The sequence below is a fragment of the Leptopilina boulardi genome, unplaced genomic scaffold (assembly GCF_019393585.1).
Source record: "Leptopilina boulardi isolate dan_hultmark-lab unplaced genomic scaffold, ZJU_Lbou_2.1 LbouV2_365, whole genome shotgun sequence".
NCBI classification, from domain to species: domain Eukaryota; kingdom Metazoa; phylum Arthropoda; class Insecta; order Hymenoptera; family Figitidae; genus Leptopilina; species Leptopilina boulardi.
The window spans coordinates 167,206-186,409 of NW_026137935.1; the positions used below are offsets into that span (position 1 = coordinate 167,206).

Here is a 19,204-nt window from a genome sequence, read left to right on the forward strand (position 1 = left end):
TTACCGAAGTTTCCAACCAAAATAATAGTTTCCTTAGCATTTCTAAAAATTTTGAATTTTTTGAAAATTTTTTTACCATTTAAAAGAGCATGAAAAAACATTTCGAAAACATATAGGTCTAAATTTTTTCATCTTAGTGTTTAAAAGTAATAACAAAAAAGGGTCAAATTTTTAATTTTTAGAAAAAATTTTTGCACCCTTCGAAAGAGCAGGAAAAATCCTTTCGAAAACATATATGTCAATTTTTTTTCATCTTTCTGTTTAAAAGTTATAAGTCTTCAAAAATTCACTGTTTAAATTTTTCAAAAAAATTCAACGCCCCCCCCTCTCCTGTATGTAGTTTTTGAAAAAACCTAACAATACTTCGTGGTTAAAGTACGCTACAGGAATTTTACCCTATTTATATATTGTAATGAACCCTTCTTCCTTGACCAAAAAATATGTGTTGCTTTGTAATTAAAATCAATAAAAATGACCAAGGTGAAACTTTATTCAATATTGTATGACAATTTTTATTAAGTATAATATTTGGATAATAATTAAGACACAAAATTGTGTAAAGTATATTATATTAAAATGACTAATGATGCAATTTTCAGAGATTGAAGATCCTCACAACTCCATGGAGAGATACCCAGAAAAAAACGTCACTTTCAACCATTGCTAATGGTGCAGTAAGACGCAGTTTTCTAAATGTTGAAGATTTTGATGATGACAAAATCCAGGAAGAGATGAGAAAAGAACAATTAGAAATTATGATTTCACCTTCTGAAAACATCAATGAAGATCCACCGCCTGAGCACGTCTAGGATTTTACAGTCGTTGTTCTGCGTGGAACTCGCTTTCACATTTATCTGTGTTAAAATAATTATTTTACTAGTAATTTAATTGTAATGCTGTTAATTTATTTTGCATATATTTTCATTTATTCAAAATAATTTACTACCCCTTTAAATTTTAAATTGGTATAATATACTTAGAATAACCTAATAAAAAATTGTATAGCAAACACAGGATTCCGTATACCAACTCGTTAGCTTTCCAGTATGCCATAAACTATATTTGTTCCAAAAACGTTTTAACGTTTCATGTCAGACAAACAATGTTCCAGAACATTATTTGAACATCCATGATCTGAAAATGTTTCTGAACATTATTTGGCGGACATGAAACGTTCTTAAACGTTTTTAAAACGAACAGGATTTTTTGCCCACTGGGTGGTATACGGAATTTTAACTCTGGTGTAATTTTAAGAAAGTGGTATACACTGACGACATTTGTAGTGCTTTAAATGAAAAAATGACTTTAACAGACATATAAAGGCAAATTTCTTGAAAAGGATAAATGCAAAATTATGATTAAATTAAAAAAATAAAAAATATTAATATGACTATTCCTATGAGAAGTCAGATTTCAAAAATTCGAAAAGGCGGATATAATATGGCTGATGAAATTTTAAAAATTGATTGTATTCGGTTGAAACTTGTTATAAGGAAGTTAAGTTACAAATTGTATAAATAATCAGTCAATAGTATTTGCAATATTTTATTTAAATAAAAGACTATCTTAAAAATGATTAATAATATTTATCATTTATTTAACATCATTCTGAATTTACTGCGGTTACGGAATGGAGTTTTCTTTGTGTTACTGAAGTCTGCTCAAATGAAAATCTCAATTATACAGTATATTTTCTTTTCTTTTATCCTAATTCGCACTGACCTATAACCGCACCATTATTCTAACTACTAACCACTCCATTGTTTCCGTAATATATTAGTTTACATTTAAAACTTGCATTTGTGACCGGATACGGAATAGAGTTTTCAATGGCGCACAAATATAATTTAATTCTTGAAAATAGAAACTGAAATAATTTGCCTTACCTCTTCTAGAATCAATTAAAAAAAAGAACAATTAATAAATATTGCTAGACAAAAGATATAATTAGATTTCAAATTATAAATAATATTTATTGTATAATGTAAATTAGTTTCATACACGGTTACAGAATAGAGTTTTTGTACCATAGGAGTATGAAAATTTTAGATAATATGAAATTTATATTTTTTTCCCTATATGATCTGATCGAATAAGGTTAATTACTATTGTATCGTCATCATTATTATTATCATTAATTTTAAGTATTTTTTAGAAAAAATGTCTTGAACGTGTTATTTGTTCTTTTCTAGCACATAACCCATAAATACAAATAATGATTAATTTAAAAAGCTACAATCATAAAAAATTGAAAATTTGAAGAAAAAAAGAGTTATTTTATTAATGACATTTTGTAATAATTGAAACTCTGATTCGTTAGTAAATCACGTTGCAATTACTTACCAACAGTAGATACAAATTTAATGCATATGTTATTTTTGTTTCTGGACCTGTATTATTATTTGTTTTTCACAAGTTTTTAATTACTTATATTTGTTGATTATCATTAATATATAAACTTCGTATTTCATTTACTTTTAAAACAAATAAACATTAAATTCATATTCAGTATCAGTAAGTAAGAGAAATATTAACGGATAAGCCATTACCAATATATCACTCTTTTTACTGCAAACAAATATAACCCTTTCGTACTTTCACGTACGCGAATTAGCGACCTTAAGGGGTTTACACCACTTTAACGGCATGAAAAAATACTCGTTTTTCAAGAATTTTTTTTTAAGAAAGGAAAATTTTTTAATAAAATAATACATAACACATAACATTATTATGCTACAATTAAAGTACAAAAAAATATTTAGAAATTTTTTTTTAATTGCCTGCGACAGCTTATTTAGCGGAGCGCTGCAAAAATCGATGGTCGTGCGGAGGCCCAGATATCTCAGTCCAGATTTGAGCTTAAATAAAAAGCCAAAAATCATTAGTTTCTGTAGCCCAAAATCTAAAGAAATACATAGCCGTTTTTAAAAATACGTATTTTTGACAAAATGGCATCGTTTTGAATAAAAAAATATGTTTTTTGGATTAAAATTCCATTACTTAAAGTTGCCCAGAAATCGTAAATAATTATATTTAAAAACTGCTACATATTTCTTTAGATTTTGGACTACAGAAATTAAAGCTTTTTGGTTTTTTATTTTAGCTTAAATCAAGACTGAATTATCTAGGCCACCGCAAGACCATCGATTTTTGAAGCGCTCCGCTAAATAAGCTGTCGCAGGCAATTAAAAAAAAATTTCTAAATATTTTTTTTCTAGTTTAATTGTAGCATATTAATGTTATGTATTTTAATTTTATTAAAAAAATTTCCTTTCTACAAAAAAAATTCTTGAAAAATGCGTATTTTTTCATGCTTTCAAAGTGGTGTAACCCCTTAAGGACCCCCGAGTGTCAAGTTTTTAGAAAATATAATCACTTATAAAATTTCTACAAAACTTGTCAGCCATATTTGATCCGTCGTTTTGAATTTTTAAAATCTGACTTTAGATTCGTAAACAGCGACCGCAAAACCATAAGAAACTAAAGTGTTGTTAAAAATTTTTGTCTAAAACATTAATGAAATGACTAAATTGTTATATAACATTTTTTAAAATTATTTTCAATGTTATACCTATTGTTATAAATAATTATACTTGAATTATGTAATTTATAATTTTTTTCACGTAGCAGTGACCATTTATAATAGAAAAAAATTTGACGCGTAGTGATATAAAAGTTTACAAACTTTATAAAAGTTACATCAAATTTTGTAAGTGTGTACATACATATATGTACCGGAGGTACGAAAGAAATAATGACAGTGGTGAGAAACCTGTGAAGCAATGGAGACAGTTGCGTCCCAGTTATTAAGAAAATAAATACATATGATTTTTCCTCCAGAAAAAATTCGCTCCTTTGCTTCTGAATACAAAATAAAATAATTTTTTTTCTTACGATTTATATTTCTTTTATAACTCTTGTTTTTCTACACTTCCTTAATTTTCATCTGTTTATACATCCGTGAAGGTAGAATGTTTCTTTACATGCGCAAAAACGTCGTTCTTCTTTTATTTTTATGAAAATATTTTTATTTTATCTAAAGTAATCAATTGAAATCAATTACATGATTTGTGTAAGATGCTTTAGTATCAAGAATATTATCTTTGATATATTTCATTTAATTATCCGTATCGCACGTTAAACTTAACTAACTTGGTGTTACTGTTTCGATTATTACGTTAGCTATAAGTAAACCATTGTGTAATAAAACTACTTAAGGGATTAGGTGGGTTTCAACTTAAAAATATTTTTTTTGCTTGAAAAAATAGTTCATTATGTCCAGAATATTATCCCAAAATTCCAATTCGAGTGGAGAAATTTTCTAAGAGATAGATCTTTCGGAAGTTCCCCCTGCGCAGTACTTCAGCCTGGCACGTCGCAAGTAAACCTGACATATTTTCCTTAGCTATTGTTTGTCTGTCTCCCTCGCTACCTCTCACCTTGTAAGGACAACTAGTTGCGAATATCTTAGTTGTTATATTGTGCCAAAATCGCTGATTTTATGTAATTTGAAACAAAAAATTTTTCTGCGTGTTATTTCACTTTAAAACTTTAATCGCATTTTTCTCGAAACGCTGTTTTTGATGTCGGTTATTACGATTTCTCGAAAAGATACAAACCGATCTTGTTCATATTTGGCACACTTCTTTAAAATAATATTCTTATAAGATAATATTTTATATATTATTTTATAATATTTTTCAATATTATCTCGTGCTTGAACAAAGGATTTTTTTAATCATAACTATTTCTACAGGCCAAAACGTGATGGAAATTTCACCAAAAAATGGCATTCTTTTTAAAACTCCGCTATAAATTAAAATTTTTTTCTTTTTTCTTCGTTCAAGTATAAAAATATTTTGTTTTTTAATTTCTGATGAATCTGCCATGACTTATGCTGATAAAGCCAAAACAACTTTTTTTAAAGGGTCTCAGAAAGTAATTAAGTAAATCTTGTATACAAATTCTCTATGTAAAGTTAACTATAGACATATCGATTCTCAATTTGTAAGTTAATACACCCAATTGCATAAATGCTGTCCATCCGGTTTGACAACACTTTGAAAAGCGTGACAGTTCTATAATAATTGTATTAATTCGTGACATATGGTGTATATCACGAATATGGTATACAGTCAACTCTATGAATATTGCCAAAGATTGAACATCTGATAAGCTTTTTCTTAGAATTGTAGTACCCCCTCTTTCAGTACATTTCTCCTCTTGCGCGATTCGATTTGCTCTTTGCAAATAGTGCCTTTTCTAAATCCAAGTTTTCAATGGATTTTGTTTATGGCACTATTCACAGAGAGAGAATCGAATTCTGAGACCGAGCGTGAGCGCCTTGATAGTCGAGAGGAGTAGGGATGACTATCGAGTGAAAATAAGGGGAAGCGGCCATGTATATTGAAATGAAATTTTGGATTAGCTTGGTAAAAATCAACTTTGATCGACTTTTTATGTTTATAAGTTTATTAAATATATCAAAAACAATCACGCACTTTTTGAAAGCGCATTTAAAAAATAATTTTTTAAATCATTTTTATTCTTCTAAAGAATCTATAATATTTATAGTTTATGAAATATTAATTATTAATAGAATAAATAATCAATAAATACAACAATTTAAATGAAAAGGAACTAATTTATTTGAAAAAGTTAAGCACTATTAGGTACATAAAATATATAAAAAGTTTAAAAATAGTTATTTGTTTAAAAAAAATAAGAAACTGCTAAAATCTGAAAAAAAACGTAAACATGAATACAAAATTTTCTTATCGACGAGGACGTTTAGTTCTGTGCTTCAGGACGACTCCATTAACGTCCTCATCGTTTTCCTGAAGCTTCGCTTTATTTGGACGGCTCCATCAGTTGCACTACATTTCTCCCAACCGAGTGCACTACATTTCCCCACGACACTTATTTCACGTCGATTACAATAACTAAGTAAATATAAAAAATATTGCCAAAATAATACCAGATTTGTATTCAGCGATAAATTTCACTTCAGAAAACACTCACCTGATTTTTTTTATATAAATTATAAACCTTTTTCAACACTGTCAGAAAAATGAAATTATTTTTGGAAAAACGCGTGTTTTTCAAATGACGCTACAGTTTTTGTGACAGGTGCATAATAACAACCGTAATGGCTGACATGAGCATGACTTATCACCACACAGCTACTATACCAACGGCAAGTAATTCGATTCATTCGCTTAGTCGGTAGAGGCGCTGCACTACATTACCCCCTTCTACTCTAATAATTATAATAAATTTGAAAATTCTTGTGCTCAGTTATGTCTAAAAATCAAACTCGTTATAATTTTATAAAAAGTGACTCGGCATGTGATAACGACACTATACATAGATGTGATCATTAGTCGATAAATACTTCGGACTTGCTCAGTTGCGTTCGGCAGATGTCGGCTGCCGAGCCGACACTGTGTCAAGACTCCCAGCGATTTCTACTAAGATTTCCTGAGATTTCGTATGAAACTTCCCGGGATTTCTATAGATTTCGAAAATTTCTTAAACTATTCCTTTAATTCTAAAATCAGGAAATCCTGATTTCTGAAGTGAATTTCCCGTCGGGTAAAGTTGACTGTACATTGGTTGCAATATCTTGTAAAATCGAGACGCTTGTATAATAATTTTATTAGATCGTGGTATATAACGTGTAACCAATGTATACACCATATGCGACGAATTAATAAAATTATTATATATGAGGCATTTTACGTGTAATTTCCTGAGTTAAAAAATTGATTTCTTGAAAAAAAGTGAAACTTGGGAAAATTGTTGTCCTACCTGATAGTAAAATATCCCCAAAAAATTTTTTGACTTTTATGAAATTTTGGGAGGTATGTTTTTTAAAGGTTTTTTCATGTTCTTTCCAATGGTGAATTTTGACCTTAATTTTCTATTATTTAACATAAATTTACTATTTTCACTAAAATCAGTCCATTTTTTTAAAAATAAATAATTACAAACGAAAGCTGAGGTTTTTTCCGATTTGTATATAAATTTTCAGAATGCCGATTTTTTTGTTTTCGAGATATTAAATATCAAAGATTTTATGTCGGCGAGCGCCAGTGTAAACAGCTACCGTGGCACGGTATAAATCGACCGCCTCGCCGCGCGCGCTGACATTTATTTATTTAAAAAAATCGGACTGATTTTAGTGTAAATAGAAAATTTATGTTTAATTATAGAAAATTAAGGTCAAAATTCAAAAGTTTTAAAAAACGAAATTCACCATTTGAAAGAACATCACAAAACCTTCAAAAAACATACCTCCCAAAATTTTTTTATTGCATTTATAGATAAAAAAATTCAAATAGTAGGCGGTGTCAGGGAAAACTGATAAATTTGTCCCCCCTCTATCTCTTCCAAAATTTCAAAATTTTTTTTGGGGATATTTTACTATCAGGTAGGACTACAATTTCCCAAAGTTTCACTTTTTTCGAGAAATCAATTTTTTAACTCTAGACATTACACGTAAAATGCCTTATATATATAAGTGTCACAAAATACCATCGAACCGGAAGAACATCATTTATGCAATTGGGTGTATTATTATGGATTGTTTAATAGTTAGTAATGTCAAATTTGCGAAATAAGGCATGACCCTCTTCGATTCAAAATTAACCGAACCGCCTCTAGTTAAAATTGTCGAAATCCGAGGTAGTGCTGTTCGAATTGGTTTATTTTAAATCGAGTCAACTTACTGTCTGATTGTATTTCAATCCGATGCTATGTTGTGCATAACAAACCTTTAGATTTTTATTGCTAACTAAACAAGAAAACAAAAAGTTCTTGAGGATGTAGTTATATTAATCAGCGTATAATGAGAAATACTTTACATTCATTTATAAATCAATCACATGATCGCCTAAGAGAAAAAATGTTACATTGTTAAAACTAATTATAATAAATAATTAAATAAATTATAGATCTTTTTGAGACATCAACCATCAAAACATACATTCTATTTTAAATGATGTTGACTTACGAAATAGTTTCATGTATTTAATTTTTTTGAATATAGTACATTATGATAATTTGGAGAAAACACACATTCACTAGTAAATAAACATTTGGCTAAAAAGTACGTGTAACTAATGCTAAAAATTATTTAATAAAAAAATGGTAAATTGATTAAATGTTCAATATATCATATTTTATAAATTATTTTATAAATTAAATATATATATATATAATATATACACGAGGCAAAATTCCTGAAGTGATCTAACTTTAAAATTAAAGGTTTTCGGATCGGGCTGAAATTTGCACAAACTTTAGTACTATGGGTAAGTACTTCACCTACAAATTATTATTATGTTTTATGCAAAACTGTAGAGGGGGAGGGGGTTCAAGTTTTTCGTCAAATGTGAACAGTGGATTTTTAAAAAATTGTAACTTCTATATAAATGGATAAAAAAAATTTTGACCTACACTACCGTCCGAAATTGTGCGAACTCTGCTTTTTCAACAACTATAAAACTGTTCAAATCTTCAAAAATATTAAAACTAAAATTTTTTCCTCTTTATTTTATTAAAGCTAATAAAATTCTGAAAGAAATGACACCTTGACAAAGAGAATATGTTAATTTTTCAATTAGATATCTAAGAAAAACCCAATTTTCAATGTTTTTACTATTTTTTTTATTTCTCTGGCAAAAATTAATATTTTTAAACGTTCTTAGGCTCATTGAAATCGTATTTTGTTATGCAATTCAAATTATATAAAACAATTCATGTACACATTCTTCCCTAGCGTATGCAAACCGTGAAAGTTGGCTCATAAAATGTCAAAAAATTTAAATTTAATTCTACAATAAAATATAATGTTTAAAAATCAAGTAAATATATCATTCTTAACTTCTCTGATTTATGTAAGTAAATTTAAGATTTATACATTTTACTGATCATTTTTTGTCATATAAATATTAATCACAATTTTTTGACATTTTATGAGCCAACTTTCACGGTTTGCCTACGCTAGGGAAGAATGTGTACATGAATTGTTTTATATAATTTAAATTGCATAACAAAATACGATTTCAATGAGCCTAAGAACGTTTGAAAATATTAATTTTTGCCAGAGAAATTAAAAAAATAGTAAAAACGTTGAAAATTGGGTTTTTCTTAGATATCTAATTGAAAAATTAACATATTCTCTTTGTCAAGGTGTCATTTCTTTCAGACTTTTATTAGCTTTAATAAAATAAAGAGGAAAAAATTTTAGTTTTAATATTTTTGAAGATTTGAACAGTTTTATAGTTGTTGAAAAAGCAGAGTTCGCACAATTTCGGACGGTAGTGTATATGTTTTCGAAAGGTTTTTTTGTGCTATTTCCAATGGTGAAAATTTTTTTTTTTAATTCAAAATGTACCTCTTTTTTTTGAAAATCAAAAATATTTGGCACTTCTTTTCTCTTTTTTTTATCCTCAAAATGAAGCTTAAGAAATATACTTTCAATACCAAAAAAATAGAATGACATTTTTTTGTTTTCGAGATATTAATTAATTAATTAATTAATGTTTATAACAAATGGAATATTTTAAAAACATATAAAGTTACCATAATTCTGAAATCAGCATTTGAAAGTTAACGTAATTCCGCATCCAACGAGCCTTACGTGAAGTATTTTGGATAAGTAGATTATTAATAAACAATTAGTTAACATTACAATTGTTTATTAACAATCTACTTATCGAAAATACTTCATATAGGGCTCGTTGGATGCGAAATTACCTTAACTTTTAATTGGTAAGTTCAGAATTACCATAACTTTATTTGTTTGTAAAATATTCCATTTGTTATAAACATTAATTAATTAATTAATTAATATCTCGAAAAGAAAAAAAAATGTCATTCTATTTTTTTGGTATTGAAAGTATATTTCTTAAGCTTCATTTTGAGAATTAAAAAAAGAGAAAGAAAGGGCCTTTTTGAAAGAAAAAATCAAAAATATTTTTGATTTTCAAAAAAAGAGGTACATTTTGAATTAAAAAAAAATTTTTGACCATTCGAAATAGCACAAAAAAACCTTTCGAAAACATATAGGTCAAAATTTTTTTCATCCATTTATATAGAAGTTACAATTTTTTAAAAAATTCACTGTTTACATTTGACCAAAAACTTGAACTCCCTCCCCCTCTACAGTTTTCTATAAAACATAATAATAATTTGTGGGTGAAGTACTTACCCATAGTACTAAAGTTTGTGCAAATTTCAGCCCGATCCGAAAACCTTCAATTTTAAAGTTGGATCACTTCAAAAATTTTGCCTCATACATATTATATATAAATTATTTAATACCTTACAAGGTATTAAAGAACATAACAATTATGAAAAATGATATTAACATAATTTTACAATAAAATAAATTTTATCCGAATTTGCGATATAGAATCAAAACAATAATTAAATTATAGAGAGCATCTTTGTTTAAAAGACAATGATAAGTAGATCTTTTTAAATTTTCAAACTATTTGAAGTAGTAAATGTTTTAAAAATAATGAGATTTCATTCACTGGTTCACCATTATCATTCACTGGCTCTAAGTGTTCATTTTGTTTTCAAAAATTTTCCATATTTTCATTAATAATTTTTATTTATTGTTTTTTATACGATATGAATATAACATATTTATCGTATACAATTTTATTTTTAAATCAAGCATCGTAAATAGATTAAGAAAATTATTACTTATGTTTAGTATAATGAGCAATAGTGGATCACATTTTTCAAATCCAGGATAATATTTTGATTAAAAATATGTTAAGTATTTTTTTGAATCTGTACCAAAGCTGTACACTATTTCTAAATAATGCGCAGATTTTTATTATCAATTGCTTTGATTTAACAGTTTGCAAAGGTTTTGAAAGATCAATCAGTAAAGTTATACAAAAGTCTAATTTATTTATAAATAAAATATTTATATATTTTATTTTCTGAATTCAAATCATTGAACTACGTGTCGAAAAGATCACACCAAGTACATGTCGGTAAATACTTGTCTAATCCGTATGTACCCACAACTTATATGCCACAGGAATTGATAACATCAGATTCGAATTCAGCGGACCCGAAAACCCCCGAGTAACAAGTTTCAAGTCTACTTTTAAGTAGCCATATTGGATTTTAGTTTTTGAATTTTCAAAATTTGACTTTAAATTCGGATTCTGCGTCAAAAATACCATAAATAACGTATGTGTGATTTAAATCTACTTGTTTTTTGTGCCTTTTATCAATTTTTTTGTATGTACGTCTATAGACGTACCTCACACTGGAAGTCCACTTTAGAATGTACTTCTATAGATGTATTCTCACATTCAAGGGGTTAATAAAACCATATAGATCAAAAAAATTTATTTTCTGTTTAGTTATCAATAAAAAATCTAAAAGTTTATTATATCTACGATATCGCATGGAAATAAGTCGATTTTATCAACCAGTGTGTTGCCTCAATTCAGAATAACTACACATCTATCCAGAGTAAAATAAGAATTCTGGTATACTTGGGAAAAAAGAAAGATGGCCGCCACCTTTTGGCCAGAATTAGGACCAGCAAGTTGAGACTCGTATTTTAAATAAGAACAAAGAAAATAATATTAGCGATATTCTTAAAAATCAACGACGAAACAAAAATTTGTAAAAAAAAATTCTGTAAACTGCAGTGAACTTTGTACACGTACGTGTGAAAACATATTTATAAGACACATTGATTTAAGATAATAATTTAACATTCTAACGAACAAGGATGAACCTACTATGTTTCCGAATGTTTTTGGTCAAAACTTACAGAACAGACAAAAGTCTATTAAAAACTAATATCAGTATTAAGATAGGACGTACTTAACCAATATTTTTAAAAAGTAGAATTTTTAAAATTGAATAATTTAAGGGGGAAAACTCGTGTAAAGAAAATTTTTATTTCTTCCTTTAAAAATTACTTTAGTACCCAGTGAAAAAAGCACAATTGGCTGAATATTAATCCAATAATGAAAGCACTTTTGACAATATTGGACCAGTTATTTTAGCCAATATTAGACCAAGTCTGGGAGTGTAGAGACCAATGCCAAGGATCTAATTTCAATATTGGCCCAATATTCAACCAATATTCAAAAATACAAAAAATCAGACTTTAGCCAAGATTAAAAAAATTAATTATTAAAAATGAAATATAATAAAAATTTTTTGTTATATTTATACACTGGAAGCCCGATTAGCGGTCAGCTCCGGGGGTGCACTACCGCTGATAGAGCGGATCAGATAAGCACGAAAGTGTAAACATACAGGGCCGTACGAACTACTTTATGATTGGGTACCATTCTTTTCACACTAAATATTTCGAAAAAATAAAAAATTGAATGAAGTACACTAGAAACCAATTTTTCTAAATCAAACGTATTATACTTGATTAAAAACTTATTTTATCTTTGCTACACAGGCAAACATGGTTAAGTTTAAGGGGAGGAACCGGTGAAATTTCAACCTATCGAAATTAATGCTGTTCAAGATTATCAATTTTTTTTCTGACAATATTAATAATTTTAAACTATAATATACTGTGGGAAATTAAAAAACAATTAAATCATTAATAATTTTAAATAAAATTTAAAAAAAAAAAAAACTGTTAAAAAATGCATTTCTTAATTTTTTTTAGTGAAATATGATTTTAGGTTCTGAAAAATGTCAAAAAATCGTTTTTCTTAAACTAAATTATGGAAATAATTTCATCAGGAAATTCTGGATTAATATATATTTTTTTATTTCACATAAAAAGTTTTTGTCTTTACGACGTTTCGACGACAACGTTGTCGTCCTCTTCAGGTTAAATAACAATTTTCAACATATTATGAATTAAAATTTAAAGATACTTAAAAATTAAGGAGCACAAATATCCAGTAGGATACATGTCTCCCTTTTTTACAAATTTTACATTTTGGCAGAAAAATGTTAAAATAATTCGCAAACAGAAAAGATTTCCTGATGAAATTATTTTAATATTATACCACTGGATGCACGTGCTTTTCTAAATTATGGAGTTATTATTATTATTATATAATTATTTTAATACTATTAAAATTAATAGAATTAAATTATTATTATTATTATATTTATTTTATTTCTATGTACTTATTCCACAATTTTTATTATTTTTTATCGGCAATTTTTTTATAGGTTTTTGTCATGATTCTAAACAAGCAATCGTATGGATTTTAAAAAATTATCGTATTTTCAATAAATAAAAGTTCTAAAATTTAATATTGCATAATTTTATATCTCAAATAATGTGAGAAAAAAATTGACAGCATTTTAATTAAGCTTATAAATTTATTCAGTTAAATAAAATCCTTTAAAATTATTGTTAACTTTAAAATAAGAAAATATTTTTCTCAGTGTAAAAAATATAGGATTGTAAAAGTTATAATTTTTTGACGGAATTTCACGAATTTTTTTTTCTATTGTTTTTTCAATGACTTCAAGGCAAGCGTGATGTTGTGGCAAAAAATCTTCACTTTCCATATAAGTCTTCAATAGTTGGAGACTTTCAAGTGCTTGTGAGTGTGAAATTTTAGTTTGCAAATTTTCACTTTTATTCGTCTCTTCTACTTCGTTTGCAATGTTAGTTGTTTCAACTATTCCAGTAGTTACCAACTTTATTATCATCTCATCCGTCATAGGCTCCCACCCACAATCATCTTTTTCGTCTTCATGTAACCATTGTAAAAGATGTTTTCTTGACTCGTGTATTGAGAAATACGAATTTGTGAAGATATTAACAATTCGTTCTCCAAAGCCTTCGGGAAAATTCAATGATTCCTTCTCCAGAGGAGTTGCTGAAGCCTGCAAACCGTTGTCATTGAAGTGATTCTGATCGCTAAACTCTTGCTGATTTGACAATTCCTCGTTAACAGGAGTTGTTGAAGACTCTAAGCCTTTATTATTGGAGGCAGTAGAACGATTTTGATCGTTAATGAACGAATCACCTAAAATTGATCTCCAAACTTTGTGTAGTCTAGACTCATCTAAAATTTCCCACGCTTTCCTGAGGAGAATAAAACAATCATCCAAATTTAAATTTTTTAAATATCTCTCTGTGCCTGTGGAAAAAAATAATGCACGTTGCAGTAAATTTTTTTTGTAATGTTTTTTTGTAAGCGATATTAAGCCCTGATCTAAGGGTTGTATTAACGCCGTTACATTTGGCGGCAAAAATTGAACGTTGAAAATTTTATCCACGGCATTCAGCTCCTTTTCACTCGGATGCGATGGAGCATTGTCTAAAATCAAAGTGACGATTCCCGCCACACCTGTTTGTTTTTGGTGTTCCTTTACAAACGGGATAAATATCTGCTTATACCTGAAAATTGTACATATTATTATTAAAAATTTATCACATTAATTTAGGAAAAAATGTATTTAAACACATATTTGAGTATAAATTTAATTTAATACGTACCACAGCATAAATATTTGCCGGTCCATCCAGGAACTGTTCTGATGAGTGTATATCACTCCAAGACTTTCAAAATATTTTAGGCGATTTTCTTTCATCGCGGGTGTAACTAAGTTCTTTAAACACCTAGATGTACATGATTTCCCGACAACTAATATCGGAATTCGATGACTTCCTTGCGCGTTAGAGCAAAAGAGGGCTGTTATGCGCTCTTTGTGTTCCTTCCGTCCTGAAACTTCTGCTTCTGTACTCAAGGCAAGAGTCTTAGAAACTAAAGATCGCCAATATATCCCTGATTCATCAGCGTTATATATATTGTCTAACGACAATTTTTCTTTGATCACTTTTTCTTGAAAGAACAGTGAAAATTCTTTAGCGTTTTTAGGATCGTTGGACAATTTTTCACCTTTTATTTCAACATTTTTTATGCCGTATCGCTTCTTGAAACGCTGAAGCCAACCATCACTTGCATGGAAAAAACGTCAATAAATTAGATGCCACGCGAAATGAAAAAACATTTTGCTTTCAAACAACGAAAATAAACTTTTAATCAAGCTTAAACTATGGTAAACATAACCTATAATATTTTACGTTACTTTCTTTAAAATAACAAAACATTTAACCCTTTTTTTGGTACATTCGGCTAAAAAATACAACATTGAACACATCAGAACAAATAAACACTAATGACATATGTACAAACAATTTTACAATCAGCTCGTTCAAATTGTTTCATTAAAATTTTGTTATATAGTAATAGTTTTATCAAAAAGATTATTTATTTTATTTATATGTCAAGTAAATACTTACTTTAAAATTAGAAGCAGGATTAAGATGCTGGCTTAAAAGAAGAGCTTTCTCTTTTAATATCGGTTCAGAAATTGGATCACCTCTGTCACGAATTTGCTGAAACCAGGTGATTAAAGTGGAATCCAAATGTTTATCAGTACTACCTTTAGTATTTTTTTCAATATTTCAGAATTGCTTCCAATTTCTTCGACAACTTTTTCACCATTGTCACGCAATCGATTGTAAGCAGATCTACTAATATTATGTAACCCGCATAATATCTTCTTTAGATTCACCTAACTTAATTTTTTTAAATACCTGACATTTTTCTTCATAAGTCAAATAATTGTTTTCTTTTCTTTTCTTCGACATTTTTCACACGGCAATATACACGAAAATTAAAGGGCACAGAGCGCCTTCAGTATATACGGTGCTGCCGCCACTCGACAGCTCCCTCTTTGCCCTTCGCTAGCCTCACCTACAAACTATGTAAACAGAAAACCGCTGATTGAGTGACCGCTGATCGGGCTTCCAGTGTATATTATATTTTATTATACATAATAACATTATTATTTCCCTTCAGAACAAGGGTTATATATAAAATCATCCGCAATAAACGGAGAAAATGAAAAAAATATTTCCTAACGTCCTGCTAGGCATTAACAATTATTATCAGCTAAATAAAAGTGATATTGTGAAGATTCTGTACATATCGTGGATACTTATACGCTAACCGATTGATGTTGTTTATGGGAGAGAAAAACACTGCCATCTGGCGTATAGTTGGAAAGTTAACGTAGCGCGAAATTCAAACTGCATGAAGGGAAAACTGTAAGTATAAAGAATTAAAATTAAAAAAATTATTTGTGACCATTATAACATTAATTAAGTTTTGTTTAATGCGATAGTATGCATTCTTAAGTAAATACATTTTCAAGTAAATGTTTATACTTACTGTTTTTCCTTCACGCAATTTAAATTTCGCGCTACGTTAACTTTCCAACTATCCGCCAGATGGCACTGTTTTTTTCTCTCATAAACAACATCAATCGGTTAGGGTATAAGTATCCACGATATGTACAGAATCTTCAGAATATCACTTTTATTTAGCTGATAATTGTTAATGCCTAGCAAGAGGTTAGGAAATATTTTTTTCTTTTTCTCCGCTTATTGCGGATGATTTTATATATTATAACCCTTGTTCTGAAGGAAAATAATAATGTTATTATGTATAATAAAATATAATATATAAATATAATAAAAAATTTTTATTATATTTCATTTTTAATAATTAATTTTTTTAATCTTGGCTAAAGTCTGATTTTTTGAATTTTTGAATATTGGTTGAATATTGGGCCAATATTGAAATTAGATCCTTGGCATTGGTCTCTACACTCCCAGGCTTGGTCTAATATTGGCTAAAATAACTGGTCCAATATTTAGCCAATATTCAGTCTTGGCAATTGTCCCACTGGGTATCTGTAGAATATGATCCTACATTACACAGGAATACATGGTTTTGGACCCGAGAAACATAGTCCTGTTCCTGAAGTAAATTTTAATGCTGAATTCGAATCCACAGTCCGTTTTTTTAGTACACGTCAGGTTTTTGAGATAATTGCAATTTTTGATGCTTTTAACAAAATTGTTATTGTTAACTAAACTATATTATTTATAAAAAAAAGACATAACTTTGTTCAAGGTTTTTAAAGTCGCAGATTACAAATATGAAGTCAGATTTTTAAAATTCAAAATAGCGGATTTAATATGGCAGAAGACTTTTCTGAAAATCGCTTCAATTCACTTAAAAATCGTTACTCGGGGGTTTTTGGGGTCGCTGATTACGAATATAGCATTATATTTTCAAAATAACGGATTTAATATGGCGGACAAAAATTTAAAAATTGATCAGATTTGCTTGAAATACGTTACTTAGGGGTTTTTGAAGTCGCTGATGACGAATCTGGCATTAGATTTTTAAAATTTTAAATGAAATATCCAATTTAACGGATGACAAAATTAAAAATTAATTGGACTTGCTTAAAACTTGTTACTCGGAGGGTTTTTGAGGTCGCTGATTACGAATTTGACATCAGATTTTTAAACAAGTTTTAAGCAAATCCGATCAATTTTTAAATTTTTTCCGCCATATTGGATTTTAAAAATCTGATGCCACATTCGTAATCAGCGACCCTTAAAACTCCTGAGTAACAAGTTTCAAGCAAATCAAATTGATTTTTCATTTTTTGCTTCCATTTTGGATCCGCCATTTTGAATTTTGACGTGGTACGGAAAATCTAATAATGGATTCGAATTCAGCATAAAAAAATACGTTAAAAAACGCTCTTTACTTTCTGGGTTTAAAAGTTGACCCGAATTTGTAAACCTGTGTTATTAACCTTTAGCCCGCCGGCGTTTAGCAAAATCCAGCAAAAAAGACTAAATTTAGGCTTTCCGGCAGTCCACAGGTTAATCTATAATTCGAAGTATAAATGATACAATGTACATAAGTCTAGCACTTCAAATGCTATCAAATGTAGTTAACGGTGCGCACAAGATCCCTTTATTTTTTCGCTTTCTTGTCAATATAATTTTATTAATTGTCAGAAGCAAGCACTATTAGCAAGTGATAGTAAATCTTGGTTTTAGTGCAATAGTTATTTTCGAATACATAACGTTTTCAAAGAAATAGTTAAAACTCTACTTTTTTGTATCGAAAACTTTAAACGCGTTTTTCTCAAAACTTAAAATTAACGAAGATACTTTGTAATGTGATAAATATTTCGTAGAATATATACTAGGACAGATGTATGCAGGTTACGACAGTAAGATATTATTTAGCATATAACTAATAATACTAAATTGTTAAATTACCAATTACCAAATTTTTATTTTGTTAGTAGCAAACTATTTATATAAAACATAAGCTGTAACTCGTTTTATATAAGTTCGAGCCAGAGCATATAAAAAATGTTTAAGAAAAAAGTGTTTTAAATCATTTTCGTGCAGTGAATAAAGTGTATATTTTATAGTGATAGAGAAAAGTGAAAAGAATATTTACATAGCAGTTTTTGTTCTATTTTAACATTCCAATAGAATTTCAAATCTATCTTAACACCGATAAAAGATTTTATGTCATCAAAATATAACAGTGATGTATGCAGGTTGAGACGCGGAGAGTCACTTGACTTTATTTCGACAACTTGATAGTTATTCTAAACAAAAAGTTTTAATAAATTCCATAAATACTAGAAATCTCGTAGAATATATTCCAGTTACTATCAACTCCAAAAGGATTAAATTCAGCCCTTAACGATCATCACCTACTAAACATTACAATAAATTGGCAGTAACTGTGAGACAAATAAACTAAATTTTTTTAATAAGCTCCGAGGATATTAGAAATTTTCAAGACACAATTGTAACTTAGATGCCGATTCTGACAAAAATTAATACATTTTTAAACTTTTTGAATCTTCAATACCTTCAACACAAATAAATAAATAAATTTTTTTAAATGACGTCGTTATTTATTTTATTTCAACCATTTTACAATTACTAGGTGTCTCAACCTGCAAGTCAAATTATTTTTTGAACAAAAAAAATTCCATATTCAAAAAATCAAACGTAAATTTTTTATTTTTGAAAAAAATTACTATTTTCTTAGGCAATGTTGTAGCCCTGGACAACACTTTTGGAACGACATATAAAACTTTTCGTTAAATATTTTTAGTTTAAAAATTTTTCAAAAAAAACCTGCATACGTGTCCCCTACTGTAAGAATATGTGCTATATTCCTTAATTGAATTACCAGTTTGATCGTATTGTATAAAAAATTAATATCTACTCAACATTATGATTTGTAAATAAATTTTTGGAACAAAAAATGTTACGAAAACTTGTGTAACAACAGTTTCATGATTTTGTGAAATGTAAAAA

At 28.3% G+C, this 19,204-nt stretch overlaps 2 protein-coding genes across 2 annotated transcripts in view; one reads left to right on the top strand and one right to left on the bottom strand.

Annotated features, from left to right (window-relative positions):
* Positions 1-1,740, top strand: part of LOC127286905 (sodium-dependent dopamine transporter-like) — an 82,615-nt gene extending 80,875 nt beyond the window's left edge. Inside the window, exon 5 of the mRNA XM_051313537.1 lies at positions 600-1,740. Within this exon, the coding sequence (XP_051169494.1) occupies positions 600-809 (210 nt within the window). The 3' untranslated portion in view covers positions 810-1,740. The remainder of the gene's footprint in view (positions 1-599) is intronic.
* LOC127286906 (jerky protein homolog-like) lies at positions 814-15,590 on the bottom strand. The gene is made up of 6 exons (XM_051313538.1): positions 15,584-15,590; positions 15,287-15,429; positions 14,480-14,739; positions 14,213-14,380; positions 13,536-14,065; positions 814-854 (listed from the first exon to the last, which is right to left on the bottom strand). The coding sequence occupies exons 1-6, from the start codon at positions 15,588-15,590 to the stop codon at positions 814-816; spliced, it is 1,149 nt and encodes a 382-aa protein (XP_051169495.1).
* Between the last annotated feature and the right edge of the window lie 3,614 nt (positions 15,591-19,204).